This window comes from Temnothorax longispinosus, chromosome 8 (assembly GCF_030848805.1).
Source record: "Temnothorax longispinosus isolate EJ_2023e chromosome 8, Tlon_JGU_v1, whole genome shotgun sequence".
NCBI lineage: Eukaryota > Metazoa > Arthropoda > Insecta > Hymenoptera > Formicidae > Temnothorax > Temnothorax longispinosus.
The window spans coordinates 14,906,898-14,922,207 of NC_092365.1; the positions used below are offsets into that span (position 1 = coordinate 14,906,898).

The 15,310-nt window shown below is 44.3% G+C and overlaps 2 protein-coding genes across 5 annotated transcripts in view; one reads left to right on the forward strand and one right to left on the reverse strand.

Annotated features, from left to right (window-relative positions):
- LOC139817948 (facilitated trehalose transporter Tret1-2 homolog) overlaps positions 1–15,062 on the forward strand; it is a 61,804-nt gene extending 46,742 nt beyond the window's left edge. For all 4 annotated transcript variants that reach the window (XM_071786289.1, XM_071786290.1, XM_071786291.1 and 1 more), the window contains 7 exons: positions 5,617–5,718; positions 9,651–9,784; positions 10,216–10,462; positions 10,535–10,819; positions 10,978–11,230; positions 11,392–11,732; positions 12,027–15,062. In XM_071786289.1, coding sequence (XP_071642390.1) covers positions 5,617–5,718; positions 9,651–9,784; positions 10,216–10,462; positions 10,535–10,819; positions 10,978–11,230; positions 11,392–11,732; positions 12,027–12,164 — 1,500 coding nt within the window. In that variant the 3' untranslated portion in view covers positions 12,165–15,062. The remainder of the gene's footprint in view (positions 1–5,616; positions 5,719–9,650; positions 9,785–10,215; positions 10,463–10,534; positions 10,820–10,977; positions 11,231–11,391; positions 11,733–12,026) is intronic.
- Positions 1–15,310, reverse strand: part of LOC139817956 (mediator of RNA polymerase II transcription subunit 20-like) — a 77,506-nt gene that overhangs the window by 57,499 nt on the left and 4,697 nt on the right. The gene's annotated exons all lie outside the window — the stretch shown is intronic.

Sequence of the window (15,310 nt, forward strand, 5' to 3'; positions counted from 1 at the left end):
CCGCCCGCGCGCGACGAAAACGAAAATCAACCCTGCGAGTATCGCTGCCCGGATCAACGACTCGCGCGGACGGGAATGGCGAGAAGGAGTGTTGTACACCGCTGCTTCTCTTTTTCGGAGCCGAATCGACCGAGCTGAATCGCTTTCAGCTGTAAACGCGAATACGTCGAAAAAAATTCCCTCTGACACGTCGTCGTGCTGGCGTGATGAAAGAGATAAAGGCGAGGGGACGATAAAAGAGCTGGCAGGAGATCCGAACGCCTCCTCTCAGCGCTTTTAATTGTCTGCGAATCTGCGCTATCGCTACGAATTTTTTGAATTAAGACCAATATTTTAAATGTGGCATTTCAATAAATTTAATAACAAACTTCGAGAGAGCGTGTCGACTTTGCGTTTAAATTTGCATAGATAATCCTAAAATATGCGGCAGGTTAATTAATTTCGACAAAGAGTATTATTAAAGTATTAAAAGAATATATTAAAAAACGGACAATGGAAAAAGTTCGCTGACACCTTTTAACCTCGTCGATTGTGCGAATGTCGTCAAATTGATCGCCACGGAAATATTGAATCGTTAAAATTTCGTCCCGAGAGAACAGACGATAGAAAGAGAAACATTACGGTTTTACGGAAATAGCGCTGTGGAATAACGTTGCGAGAAACTCCGAGCTCGCGAGCTGAAATTAAACTTTCTAATGAATGAACCGTAGTCTTGGCTGAGTAATGTAACGCGCCGCAGTTGCGCGTATATGCATGTATAATTAATGGCTACGAGTTTAAAGACAACTTTGCGCGATTAAGCAACGCGAATGCGAGCGCTACAGCGCACCTGAATAAAAAAAAAGACGGCATATCCCGACCGAATTTGCAGGGTTCTCGTTAAATTGCAAAAGTGAAGTTTCAAATTCCGATTCGAACGTAAAGCCACGAATAAAATTGCTTTCCAAGATTTCTTACGACGCCAGGAGGTTGCTGTCGAATGCGGGACGTTAGGTGTTGCTTCTTTGAAGGTTTCTTTCGTGCCAACCCAGCTGCGGCGAATGAAAGAGTTTCTCGCTTAGCGAAATTCCAGCAATTAAGTGTATCATGCGCATTTTGTTTTAGCGGACGCACGCCTCGCGCGAGCGCCACAACGAGTCTTACATGAACACACCGGCGAATGATATCTCCGGTGTTCATTTCGTCTCTTTGTGTTTTCGTGCGAGGCAGAAACGCTTACGTTAATGAAATCCGTCCGTGTGGAGGATCCCTTCGTAAAGGCTAGTAAAGAACGTCACGGCAAAAAGCGTTGAGATTAAAAGTTGCTACCTTTCGAATCTTGACGTGCCACTGGACGCATTCCTTAAAATATTTCCGCTTTGATTAAGACTAATGAAACATTTTCCTTTAATTATTAACCTGGGAATCTCTTTATAGTAAGATTATTCCATTTAAAAAAATCAAAAATTCTATGTACGGTGCAAGAATTAATTTCGCGAGAAAAGATGGTAATAATAATTTATTTACAATTTTTTTTTCTTTCTCTTCGCGAAAGAGATATACGTGAGTGGAACGACAAATTCCGACGCAGCGGAGCATAGCGTGTGTTGCACAAATTCTATTATAATTTGTCGTAATTGTCGCACGTGAATTAGTGCAGTTGCGAGCGTCGCAACCACGGACTTAAGCGTCGTAGATGTCTTGGTAAGAAATGTCGGAACACGCGGATCGATACTATACACAAGCGCGCGTACAAAACCTTTTATCTCACACTAATACGACACGTAATACGTTCTCATGAACGTCGCGCGCGGATTAATCACGTCTCTGTTTGATGTTTGCATTGGAAGTGATACGCCGCGTAAGAGATAATCACTCGCTACCGCCTCTGATTCGCCGGGTGTACAATCACGGAGATGCTGGGTTTATCTTTTGTTGAAAATCGGCACGATACATAGAGTTTAATCTAGAATTATTAAATTGCCAAGTTGGAAATTAATTACGTCAAGTTGATAGGAGAGACCCATAGCGGCTTTGGCGTAAGGAGAGAATATCACGGGCGGGATTAAAAAGATCCCCTCCTTAGGTCGACGATATATCGTTATACACCGCGGTGTACACTTGAGCCTGGTATATCGCGTTATTATTCCGCCGCTCGTCCCCCGGTGCAGTGATAAAATTCTAATAGCGCGGTTATATACGTAGGTCGATTCTGTGTGCATTTCCTCTCGTTGGTAGAGATCGCACACTCGGCTTCTCCCATTTATTTCTCGTCGGCCAGAGCACGGAGCTTCCCGCCTTATCGCAAAAATCAGTAATTAAGTTACGTTTCCCCCGGTGCCCTCGAAGAACGAACGCGCGATGAAACGATTTCGAAACGGCAGCGGCCAACCCCCTTTTAGCTCGCGGCGCGGCGCGGCGCGGCCGTTCTTCGTGACTAAGGGGCGAGAGCGGGGCATCTCTTATTAAATCTCGGCACGAAATTATTATTAAGCGTCTTGCACTATCCATAGGATCCGCCGCGTACGACCGCCTTCCAGGCGCACGTTGCACAGATTTACTCGCGACTATAAACGTTCTACGCTACGTGTGCTTCTCGCGCGATTCGTTTACCGCGATTCGTTTACTCTCACGCGCCGGGATTTATTAATTTCCGGATTATCCCGCCCGCGATTTCCGTCTCCGCGCCGTACAAACACGATTTCAATTAATCAATAACGAACACAATTTCCGAGACAAGGTAAATGCGACCGGTGTCGAATTATAAATTCAGAAACGCGTATACACGTCGAGCGTTTTCGTGCTTTTACCGCCCGCCCGCCCGCTCGCTCGCTCGCCGTTCAATTAGCCGCGCAGCCGATGGCTGTGCAAAAAAGCCCGTTTTACTCTCGTTATCTTTAGTTCTGCATTTACAAAGAAAAAGAGCGGTCAAAGCGAAATTTATAGTACGAAGCGTTTTAACGACGTTTTTACGCCGCTCCGCTTTGGAAAAGATAAATTGCGGAGCCGACGCTCGCGACTCGCGCCCGTTTTTATCGATATTCCGATATTCCACGGAATATTGTATTACCATTTCGAAACGTAACAACGAAAATATGATATAAACCATACAACTCGTCGTTATTGTTACGTGAAATTATTATTCGTATAAAGAAATCTCGCGTTTCACGTTTCGTTGCGCGCGATAATCATTTTTGCGCGTTTTTCACGAGCGTATTTTCCATACGAGAGAAAGCCCACCCATTCTCTTCCATTCTTATCCTCCGTTCCCTCGATGTGATATGTTTTTCACGACGATACGAATGGGACGGAGGTTAGTGTTACATACTGCACACAGTTCGCGAACTATCTGCAAACTCTATTCCGACGTGATCGTCCTCATGGAATTCCCTAGCGTATCTCGAGATATTGATTTTGCGACACGATTTGCCGGGGATGCCCACAGCGCCGCACACTCGGGGAAATAAATCCGCGAATAGAATCTAGGTGGAGAGGAAGGAAACGTGAGAAATCGCATTTGGTAGATTCTATGAGACTTATCTGCCATCTTGTCGATTATTGAAAATCGGCTAACTCATTCGTCACGCCGGCGATGCCAGCCTGAGCGGGAGGGAGATAGCGCAGGAGGAGAATAAAGCGACGGAAAAGGAAGGGAGGACAAAGTGAAATAGACTAATCGGAGATTCGACGGCGAGGGTAAAAAAAAAACCGCGAACCTCAGGGGGATCGGTAACATCGCATGAATAACCAGGAGACTCGCATTATAAGTGGGAAACATTCGCGTCGTTCGCCACCGCCTTATGGTTCCTTATTGATTTTCGCTGATGTACTCGGTTATTAGCTCGCATCGTCGCTTGATGCCAACTAAGACGATTATATGCTCGTCAGAGGATATTTGAAACATATTCACAGTCTACGAAAAGACATCAACGGTATCGGAGAAAAATCCTAATTTATATAAAGTGTCATTTTCTTTCTTAATTGAGGGAAAGTCTTAAAAGATCTGAGACTTAAAGCTTGAGTGCCTCAATCAGCACGCATTAGAATATTCTCTTCGTTTCGTCATGCGAGCGTTGGTTCTTTTACAGATGCATAGACGTCTTCTTAGATCTTACGGAACAGCTTCGTGCGAGCGTTCGCTGAATCGGCGTGCAAAATTTTGTCAGACAGAACCAGTTCGTCGTAAATCCGTTCACGAAAGGCGTGAACGGAACGACCCTCGGTATAACTCACGAGATTGCGCGATATCGGAAAGTCCTCGAGTGTCGCTGGATATCTAATGTCGTCTTAAATACACACGCCGCGGCGCCGCAAGTCGCAATGACAGCCTTCAAGTCTAAACTATCGGAGGAATTGGATCCCGGCCACCATCAGGTGCGCATAAATAAACAACAAAAAGGCTACGCCGGCGGGCTAAGAGATCCGATCTTAATATCCATAATGGAGAGAGTGCTTGACGATGATTTAGATAGAGTCATTTTACGGCGGTCTGATCTAACGACTACTTGACGCCTGGCTCTCTATATTTTCCGTTTCAAGGTTACTTAAGCGTATTACGGCAGCCCAGCCGTCGTCCACAAGTGTAATATATTCATATGCAGCCTATAATCAGACTATAATTGAACTGTACTATGGAATTATAATTAAATTTAGCGAGTGATTTAATTTATCAGCGTTCACGCGTGATTAATCACCGTAATTTGTAAAAGCTGCAAAAGAAAAACTTAACGCATAGCATCTAGCTCCGCGGTTTAATAAAAACGGAACAATTTTAAGGTGAGCTTTTCAGGAGAAGCGAGCGCTTCGGGAGTTCTCTGAAGGAAATTCGCCGGTATTAAGGTCGACGTCCATATTGACGAAGGTCTTCGAACAATAACGGCCGTCGATCGTTAAATCGGAACGAGCGTAATAAAGCGGCCGTCTGATACGCGTAAACCCGGGTTATCGCGCGTTCACTCCCACGTCTCTTTCACCAAGTTGATCGATATATCTCAATATGCGGGTCACGCGTTGATCATCATCGCGTCGAACGATCAACGCGTAAAATGCTAGGTAATAACTTCGGCGAATGAAATATAACGCGCGTAATGTCGCGACAGTATAACCAACATCGCTCGCACTTCCGTGTATTTAATGCGCTCTAACCCATAAATCTAACATCTTTTCGTTATTCGGTCCAACGAGCTTGACGCGATAACCAAGATGACAGCTCTCACAGTAGCAGCGTCTCTTAAGCTGTTCGGCTATTGCCTGGGTGACTTGCGTTCGAGTCGGTAAGATAATACAAATGATTGACGGCCCACTCTCGTCCCCAAAAGGGCAGCTAACGATTCTGTGGTCAGCAGACTGGAAGAGAGAGGGCGGGAAAGTGTGCTATCAGCGGAAAGAAAGTTTTGTGATGAAAATATCAGAGTCGTACACTTCCTCAAAATGAAGACAGGGAGAATTACTTTAAGAATCTTTCGATTCTAACGGTTTCAAAAAGAAGTTAAAAATGAAACTAGACGTATACGGGTATAAAATTGGTACGACCGGAAACGAACAAAATAACCGCGCGCGACAAAGTAAAGGAAAAACCAAAATTCGATGCTGGTTTAGTTATCGGTGATATTGATCGTCATTTGCATTTTGTTGCAGGTAACAACGATACCGGACGAGGGCGAGGACAATTTCAAAATGCCCAGGGCTTCCGTGGTACATATGACGTCGACGGCGACGAGGCCGCATCACATGTCACAAGTATATCATATATCATCAATAAAGTTATTAATTCGTTAAGTTTACGCTAATAATAAATGATCGTCTTTATATCAATTAAGTGTGAAATTTAGATGACTATCGTATGCAACCCCATACAGCACAGATTGTTGCAGAAAGCTTCCAGAAAGGTTTCAAATAATTTGGAACCCTTCTGGAAGCTTTCTGCAACAATCTGTGCTGTATGGGACGTATCTCAGAGATTTGTCAAAGGCATAAGAATGGCAACAAAAGAACAGTCCACCGAAGGCGCGATTTTGATGTATTCTTCTCGTGGCTCTGTAGCTACCGAATTTCTAACGCGATTATGGATATTTTTACTCAGCGCACGCTGGCAATTTGTGCCCCTCCGGCATCGGTGTTCGCAGGACGCGGTTCTTAAATAATCGGACGGGCGGAGTGCGACGAATTTTTTCATTTCTGCTTGGCGAGGAGCCATATTGATATGCAAACACCGAAGATAGCACCGAGCGTAATTGAGTGGTCCGGTTTAAAATGGATATCGCGCACGAAGGCCTTTCGGGTAGGGCAGGAGAAGACCGCCGTCGTATACACCCGCACATACACTGGATGCGCACTTAACACAGCATCACCGAGACCAACCATCCTCATAATCGTGTAAGCGGGAGTCGACTTTTAAAGCTCGTTTTTCCTCTCCCTTTCTCTCTCGTCTTTACCCCACAGTCGACTAATAGTTTTAAGCTAATGGCTCCCCCGGCTAACTTCGACCCGACGCTCTGACGCACATCCCCCGCGCTTGCGGAACTGCTCCGAGTATTTCGCACGGCTCGATGCAAACGAGCTTTTAACGTCGTGCCCGGGAGTGAGAGAGGATAGGCAGAAAGAGAAAGAGGCGCGCAAAAGAAGGGTACGCGAGGAAGAACGCCCAAAAATAATATCGCCCGAAGCGTTTCGGGGCGCGAATTTCTTACGTTCGGAAGGGAAATACGCTCTCGTCACGTGAGCGCGCGAGAGAGTATGCGTGTTTCTTTTTAGCTCGTTAAAATCCCTCGTGTGTGTCGTTAATAGAAACCGTTCGCCTGTATCAGCATTGCGGGGCGATATCGCGCGGCGGCTCGCGCGCAGATAAACACGGCTCGTATATACACCCTTAACGTATCTCGTAAACCGTAATTAATATTCAAAATTCTCCATCACCGCTCTAAGAAACGGGGAAACATATCGGCGCTCGTTACCGTGCCTAACATTTTCTTGAATGCGCTATTCATCGCGCGGCCCCGATAATTAGTCGAAGAAAGCGACTCAGGCCGAGCGCGCTCGTAAACTCATGTCCATTACCGCTGTTGCTGCTCGCGCATACCGATATTATAACGAATAATTAAAATTGACGGTATCCGACGTGTTTTCTCCGCGGTCCGCTCGAGCCATCAAAAAAGTCGACGATGTATAGTTGAAGATAAAAATTATTACGGAGATTAATAACAGATTGATAATAGCTAACAAATCCGAAAGCTACGCGCAATTTGCTTTTAACAGCAAGGCACATAGTACGAATTCTCGCGACATGTCGGCTGAACTTGTACCTCGACGTACTATCGTAATTACAAATCTCGATAGCGTCGAATGGAAAGCGGGAATATAGTCGTAAATTTGTCCTTCCCCTTCGAAGTCAAGACTTTATCACCGTGTACCAATTAGTCGGTAAGGCGCGCAGAATTATGTTTTAGATTACATTATAATTTTCACACGGTCAACGGACGTATAGACGAAGGAAAGAAAAGAAGGTCTAATTGCAAAGCGGCACTCGGGGCGATACACGCCTTATTATCGTCCAGGGGAGACGACAGTATCGTGTGCGCCTCTCTGGCGAGACGATAGAAAGGTTACACATGGCGACACGTCCAATCGCATAATACGACCGTTTACGCTCGCTGCTCCTAATGGCGAGAGAGATAATTGAAAGTGCATGCAAATTTATGTGGGATCGGCGGCGCCGCTTGAAATTCCTTATCGTATACGCGCTCGTCGTCCCGCTCGCCGCGAATATGAGTTACGACGGGTCATCGCGCATTAAAATCGAACTACCGGCACTTTCGTTGCTCGCATTACGCTGTAAATTACACATCCACGTCGAGAAAACGTCGAAGTTTAATACGAAATATCAGCGAATTTTTATAATCGATTATCGTGAGTAATGTAGCTTTATGGATTAACGCGAGCGCGTTGTGTTTTGTGGAACAAGATAAATGATAAGTTGTCTAAACGAATAGACTGGATAATAACGCGAATCAAGAAACTAGAGTTGCGTAACGCGATGGAAATGCTTTCGAAGCAGAATTTTTAGTATTGTAGTAAGAGATCCAGAATACATAAAAACGAAATTTTCTGATTTACTGTAATGCATTCATATAATATAAATGGAATGTAAATTACGTAATATTTTAGCTTTATATTTGAGTACTGCTATTGTTTCGTAGTAGTTTTCTCATTTCCTTTAGTCTATTTATCTCATAAAACTGAAAAAAACAATGGGAATCGGGATACCAATAAGATAAGTTATCGCATTTAAGGTAAATGTACCAATGCCTGGACACATACCTATGTCTGGACATTTTTATCATTTTAGTCCTTAAATAAGTTAAAACGCGAATTAAAATCAAAGAATCAAAGATAAAAATATTTTTCTTGTATTATATTTTTATCTTCGATTTTAATTCGCGATATACTTATTTAGAAACTAAAATGATAAAGGTGTCCCAGACATAGGTCTTAAGTGTCCAGGCATTGGTACATTTATCTTAGATTCGGAGATTTATGCACCATAAGAAATGCACGCGTACCGTGTAAAGATATCTACTGTGCAAAAACAAATAGACAGAGGGCTTGGCGCAGATATTCTCACGTCACTCATGTCTCACCGTAAGCTCGCGAATGCTGAGCGTGCATGCGGTGACAAAGATAAGACGTCCAGAAGAGTTAGTTTGACGTTTAAGTTCAATGAGTTAGTGAAAAGAGTCGCGAATTTATACATATATATATCTTCCTGTGGTAAAATCGCTACAGAATACTAATCTTGTACTTCCACACGTTCCAAAAGTTTCGTCACGAGATTATCCCTCACAAAATTATACGTTGTTTAGAAAAGCGATACGCGCCCGCGGTTGCATATAGACAATATCCACGAGAGGGAACTTATATGCGTCCGGTCGTCGCGTGAAGGATGCGTATATAGCGTCGCGGTACTTTGAAATTGAACATGTGTATGTTGCAGATGTATATACATATTCATGCACATAAATGTAGGGCCACGCGAAATGTTTAGTATTCCTCGCGAGAAGCCAAGCCCAGCTTTCAATTTGTGGCTAGCAATTTGTTCGTCGGTTGCACCCCGTGGCAGCACAAATTCGCGATGCATTCACTCTAGATGTATAGTGTGCATTACTGGTGCATCATGGTACGCGATGGACGGATTTATACCCAGCGTTACATTGCAGTTTCACCGCTATTCAGAATGCTTTTCGACGAGACGTTATAAGATAAAAACTCGAAAAAAAAATAAAAATAAAAACAAAGTACGCCGACTCGTGTTTCTATATCGATAGATTTTCGATAATGCGGATGTAGCGAGTCGAGATAAATCCTTTTAAATTGAAAACGTGCGCGCAATGTGAACGGAAATATCCCACGAGGTGAACGTAGATCACATCGTGGGAGTTACGACTCCTTTCGACGCTACCGGACTCTATGATCTTTACAGAGCGGTATGCGTCCACAAAGAACGCGGTAAAATGAATACACGGGCGTAAATTTCAGTCACTCGTCGTAAAATAAGTGAAGTTGACGTTCGCACCGGTGGCGGTGTGTTACACCGCGTTCCTGCATAAATTCTTTCGCGTCAGCATAAAAAGATCATTTTCACGCGCGAGTTCATCAAAGCCTGTTTATCTGGATAGGTACTGGCGACCCTGGCGCTGTCTATGGGAACTCTTTCCTCCGGTTTGGCCAAGGGTTACACCTCGCCCGCGTTGGACTCTATATTGGATAATCAACCGCCCCGTCTTTATCAATCACCCAACAATGACACGTGGTAAGGAGATCTGCTACACTCGATAACTAAATTATATAAATATAAGATAAGAAAAACATTCTCATGTTGTACGGATGAAAATCTGTCGCGTTAAATAATATCGAATTTCAATTCGAAACGTCGACAGACGTGGACAATTATATCCACGCTGTGGCTTTATTCGAGCGTTACGTTCCTGGTTGCTAATTTCGGGATGCGTCTACTGCACGACGACAACACGCGAACTCTACTGAGAAGTTGTTCACAAATAATACTCGACAGCCGAGACGCGGCTGCCAAGAGCGATTACGTTTGCACCTGACGTCCGGCCCGCATACTTTGGGAACAATACGCAATATATCGAGTGTCTCCTGGACGCGCCTGAATTACACCCGACGCGGCGTCCAGACAATATGCCGATTCTAATCGCGCTTACGGTTTGTCGGTTGCAGGTTGGCTTTTTCGGTTACGCAACAGGAAGCCTCGTGGGTCGCGTCGCTGTCCATGCTGGGCGCCTGGTTCGGTGCCATGATCGGCGACTGGATAATGCGGAGAGGTCGTCGTTTAGCTTTACGCATGACATCCTTGCCCCTAGCGGCAGCCTGGGTCTTAACGTGCGTCTCACCGTGCGTGGAATTGGTGTACGTCACAAGTTTCATCGGCGGGCTTTGCTGTTCGGTCATCACCATGGTGGCGCAGGTAAAAATAAGACGCGATTTAATTGATTTTTAAACTACTCCGGTCGACGTACGAGCAAATTTCTTTCGGCAGGTGTACATATCGGAAATCTCGATCCCGGGCATCCGCGGGTGTTTGTCGGCGATGTTGAAGGTGCTCGGCCACGTTGGTGTCTTGCTGTCGTACATAGCCGGCACGTATCTGAATTGGCGGCAAAGCGCGCTACTAGTGGCCGTCGCGCCGTCAATGCTCTTTTTGGGGACTCTCTTTATACCCGAGACACCGTCGTACCTCGTGCTAAATGGCAAAGATGACGAGGCCGCCAACAGTTTGCAGTGGCTGCGCGGAGAACATGTTGATATAAGACACGAGCTGCAGGTGATTTTCAGATTTTTGAAAAACAGATAACTTTCAGAATAAAATAGCTTCCTTCTCATATCTTTCTCGAATTCTCGACGCAAATCGACGAGAGATAATTCGGTGATTATTATAAGTAAATAATTATAAATTCGGGATGGTTAACGATATGCCTTCAGGTCATCAAAACGAACATTCTGGCTTCGAGGGCTAAGCAGTACGAGCTAACTTTCAAGAACAGTATGTTTACACCGAGGCTATACAAACCCATTGCTATCACGTGCGGCCTGATGTTTTTCCAGCGATTCTCTGGCGCGAATGCATTTAATTACTACGCGGTAATCATTTTTCGACAGACCCTGGGCGGAATGAATCCTCACGGAGCGACCATAGCGATCGGATTTGTACAGCTACTGGCTGCTTTATTGTCAGGTACCACAAGCAATGTTAAATAATATCGATAATACTCGGCTATATTAAATTCCGTAATTAATGGGATAGTTATGATCGTAAATAAAACAAATTATTCTTTCTCTTATTAAAGATATTGCTCGCGTTTGTCGTATTTATAAACGAAATTGTCTCGCCCGCAGGATTTTTGATCGACATAGTCGGCAGACTGCCGCTTTTGATAGCCAGTACAGTATTCATGTCACTGGCGCTCGCCGGGTTCGGCAGCTACGCGTATTACGTGTCGCAAACGCAAAATCTGGGCTACGTGGACTCGGCGGTGGTGGGCCAGCACGACTGGATACCGCTACTCTGCGTCCTCGTGTTCACGACCGCCCTCGCCCTGGGCATATCGCCAATTTCTTGGCTATTGATTGGCGAACTATTTCCGCTGGAATACCGCGGCCTCGGGTCCAGCATTAGCACGAGCTTCAGTTATTTTTGCGCGTTTTTCGGGATCAAGCTCTTTATGGACTTCCAGCAGGTGAGCAGACTTTCATTTTCTTACTTAAGACACTGACAAGTTGCTTGGATTATGAAGACTAAGTTTAGAAACTAGGTTCAGGATTATAAGATTTTAAACGAGAAAATATCCATAAAAAAACATTACATTTTGTTTAAACAACGATATTATTTTGTTAGAGTAATTAATTTGTCCAGATATAAAATTTTACTTATCCAATACAATAGTACTTTCTACAATCAACTAATAATTAACTTCTGTAATCTTGTAATTAATAACTTAAGTATAATGAGAATTTCCAACTTTTTATTTTAGAGTCTCGGTCTACATGGAGCCTTTTGGTTTTACGCCGCCGTGGCGGTCTGCGGGCTATGCTTCGTAGTCTGCTGCGTGCCCGAGACGAAGGGCAAGCAGCTGGACGAGATGAATCCGGATTATGCGCAAGCACGGTAGTATAAGGCCTCGCTGACGGGGGGTCTCTCGAACTTAGAGAAGGCGAACAAGCCTTTACCGGGAGGCGCTTATCCGAACGAGCACGATCCGCGGGATCTCTACCGCAGCGATCCGTCAATCGCGACTTCCAGCATCGCGATGCCGTCTGCGCGCGTCGCTCACCGCAAATTGTCGGATTACTGCGGCATCTTCGCCGAGAAGACCAATAGGATCGGCAGGAACGTGGAGAACTTTATGCAGTCCCGCGGTTTGCTACCGATTCGTCGCTCGGTCGACGAAACGTTACGTCGTGACGCGCTCGGAATTAACGGAGACGTGATCAGAAACGACCCTCCGCCGCGAACCGATCGAGAAACGAGCGAGAACCGTCATCGCCAACAGGAGAATCGTGATTACGAGCGGCCGCGGAGAAACGGCGGGCAGAAGAAACGCGTGGCGTATTCCAATAGCACTTATATCCGGGACCCAACGCGAGCCGACGCGAGTTACGTTCGTCGTTTTAACGAGATAGAGCCCCGTCGCGCGAGAAGGCGCGAGTACGCGGAAACGGATTACGACACGGCGGACACCTGGAGACGAGAGCTGGACCTCGCGAGAGGGGGTCCGTGTGTCTCCAAGCCGATTCTCAGAAACGGCATCAATCACGGCGGGGACGAGAGGTCGTATTATTCGACCCTGCCGCGGCGCAGCAGGACCATCAACTTCAAGGATCAAGCACGCGACTCCCCGGAGGGAGGAGGACGGCGCGCGTATCCGAAGAGCCTGCAGGATCTAACGGATTTGAAACTCGACGACGTCACGTATCTTCCATCCGGCCGCGGTGGGGATGGCACTCGGGAGGAGAGACTCCTCGACGACAATTATCGTCGACGTAACAGGTATCGTCGAGAGGAGAACGAGCCGCCGTTCGACGACGATTATCTCAAGCTTTGTAGAAGCCTGTCGAGATTAGATACGTATCCGCGAGGCGGTAGATACGGACCGGGCGAGGTGCACTACGAGAGGGAATGCAGAACTTTCGGCAAGGACACGGTCGCCTTCATTTACTACAAAACGTGCTATTTATGATCTAAAGAGAAATGCGATACAAACGAGCGGTCGGGAGTTCTCTCATCGATAGACCGTCCATCGATACGCGTGGCTCACGATCTCAAGCAGATATGCGCGAACGGCCGATTGGCCGTCTCGAATCTTTCGTTCCGGACGCATTTAACGAGCGGAAGCATTTTCTACTCTATAAATTGGCTTAGATTTTTGTGTTAAGTCGATCATAAGACTTATCAGCAGTAGAGATCGATATACAGAAATTCCCTTCCTCGTCAGATTCATATCGTTTTAATAATAACATATCTTTATTAAGATGTAAAAAAAGGATTACTCGCGTGAGGAAAAAAGAAAAACACGAAGAAAATAATTGAGTAACCGCGAGTCACAAATTGCCTTCATGTCTGGCTTTAATAATTAAATCGTTTCTCGACTGATAACGAAGTTATATCATCGAGCTTTAAATAGTTGCTCTTACGTAACTTCTCTAAAAAAAAGCGTGATAACGCTTTTTCTTTTAAAAGTCATCTTACAGAGTTAGATTAATTTTTTTATTTGTTATACACGACATAAATTGTTATGCTCATTCCGCACTGTCTAATTACTTAGTATCATATCTCTTTGAGATACTTTTAAAGATGCAAATAATTGTAAAAAATGATCAAAAACGATACCAAATAATACCTACACATATATACTAGCATCAGATTAGATCTAAAATCGTAACGTGTGAGCTACCACATGCTTGTCGTACTATCTATTTTATATTAGTTTTCGGAGATATATAGTTTCTTTTTCATCAGGTTGAATTAGATTCTATGATAATAAATTTTTGATAATATTCAAGACTTATTCGCGTCAAGAGGCAACACACTCTCGTATACCGTACTTTCCAAGCAAGAAAGCGACAATACATTACGCGAATAAAAATATTTATAATTATATATGCCACAAGTAAAACGACATTAACGGAGTTCTTAGAATAGACTCGATAGACTGCTCGTAGACTGCCAAGCTAGTCTTTCTGTAAAGTAATCGATATGCAATGAGTTTGCAATAATTTCTGCTACTATATATTTTCAGCAGGTTTACCTAATGGTGTTCGAGCACCATTTCTTTCGAGAATATCGCGATGAGCCTCGAGAGAAAGAGTAAAAGAAAATTACCAACGCTGAAAACGATGTTTTTACAGCCGAACAGTGAGCTGCTGGGGCATTCGCGTTACTAGAAGGGTTATACGACAATATATAGTGTATACATTTTGCAAAATGCTAAATTTTGCTAAACTCAGAATATCTCAGGCCTCGTTGCGTAGCACAGGCGCCAATGACTTAACTACGACAATATCGATTTGTAGATATATCTACATATGTTTCATATAAGATGCGTATTGTGTACATTGGTTATTGTATATTATATATACATATATGTCTCTATCGTATTCGTGGAACTTACGCAATTAGCGACAATACGATGCGATATAGCCGACAAACAAATTCTCGACAATACCACAAATTGCTAATTTCGCGAAGCCGGTAGAGCGAAATTCGGTACTATTAGCTTTATTAAGAAATCATGCATGTGTACTACGTGTAAAGTTGGAAGCAGCTATGCTAAATATCCGCGGATGCGAGGGCGAATCCCTCATCTGCGCAACTAATGCTCGTTATTCCTTCAAGTCTTCTGCTTTCGACGATTTCCTGCATATCTCAAAAGTGTAGCCATTCGAATGGCGAAATCGCGATTAGACGAAAGTCATAATGATGTATGTATTTTATATTTTTATATAGTTTGTAGAATAACGTCGAGAGAGAGAGAGAGAGAGAGAGAGAGAGAGAGAGAGAGAGAGAAAGAAAGAGAGAGGAAGAGAAAGAGAGAAAGAGAAAAAAAGAGAGAGATTTACGACGAAATATTTGTTAGAAGTCGACTACACTTTGTGGATCACAGTTTACGTAACTATATATATCTGTGGTAATTGTCGCGGGGAAAAATTCCCTTATAATATCCCTTATATCAAAACTACATAATGTCGACGAAAAACAAAATGCTGAATGTATAGTATATTGAATCGGATTTGATAGACTGACATACGATATGAAGAG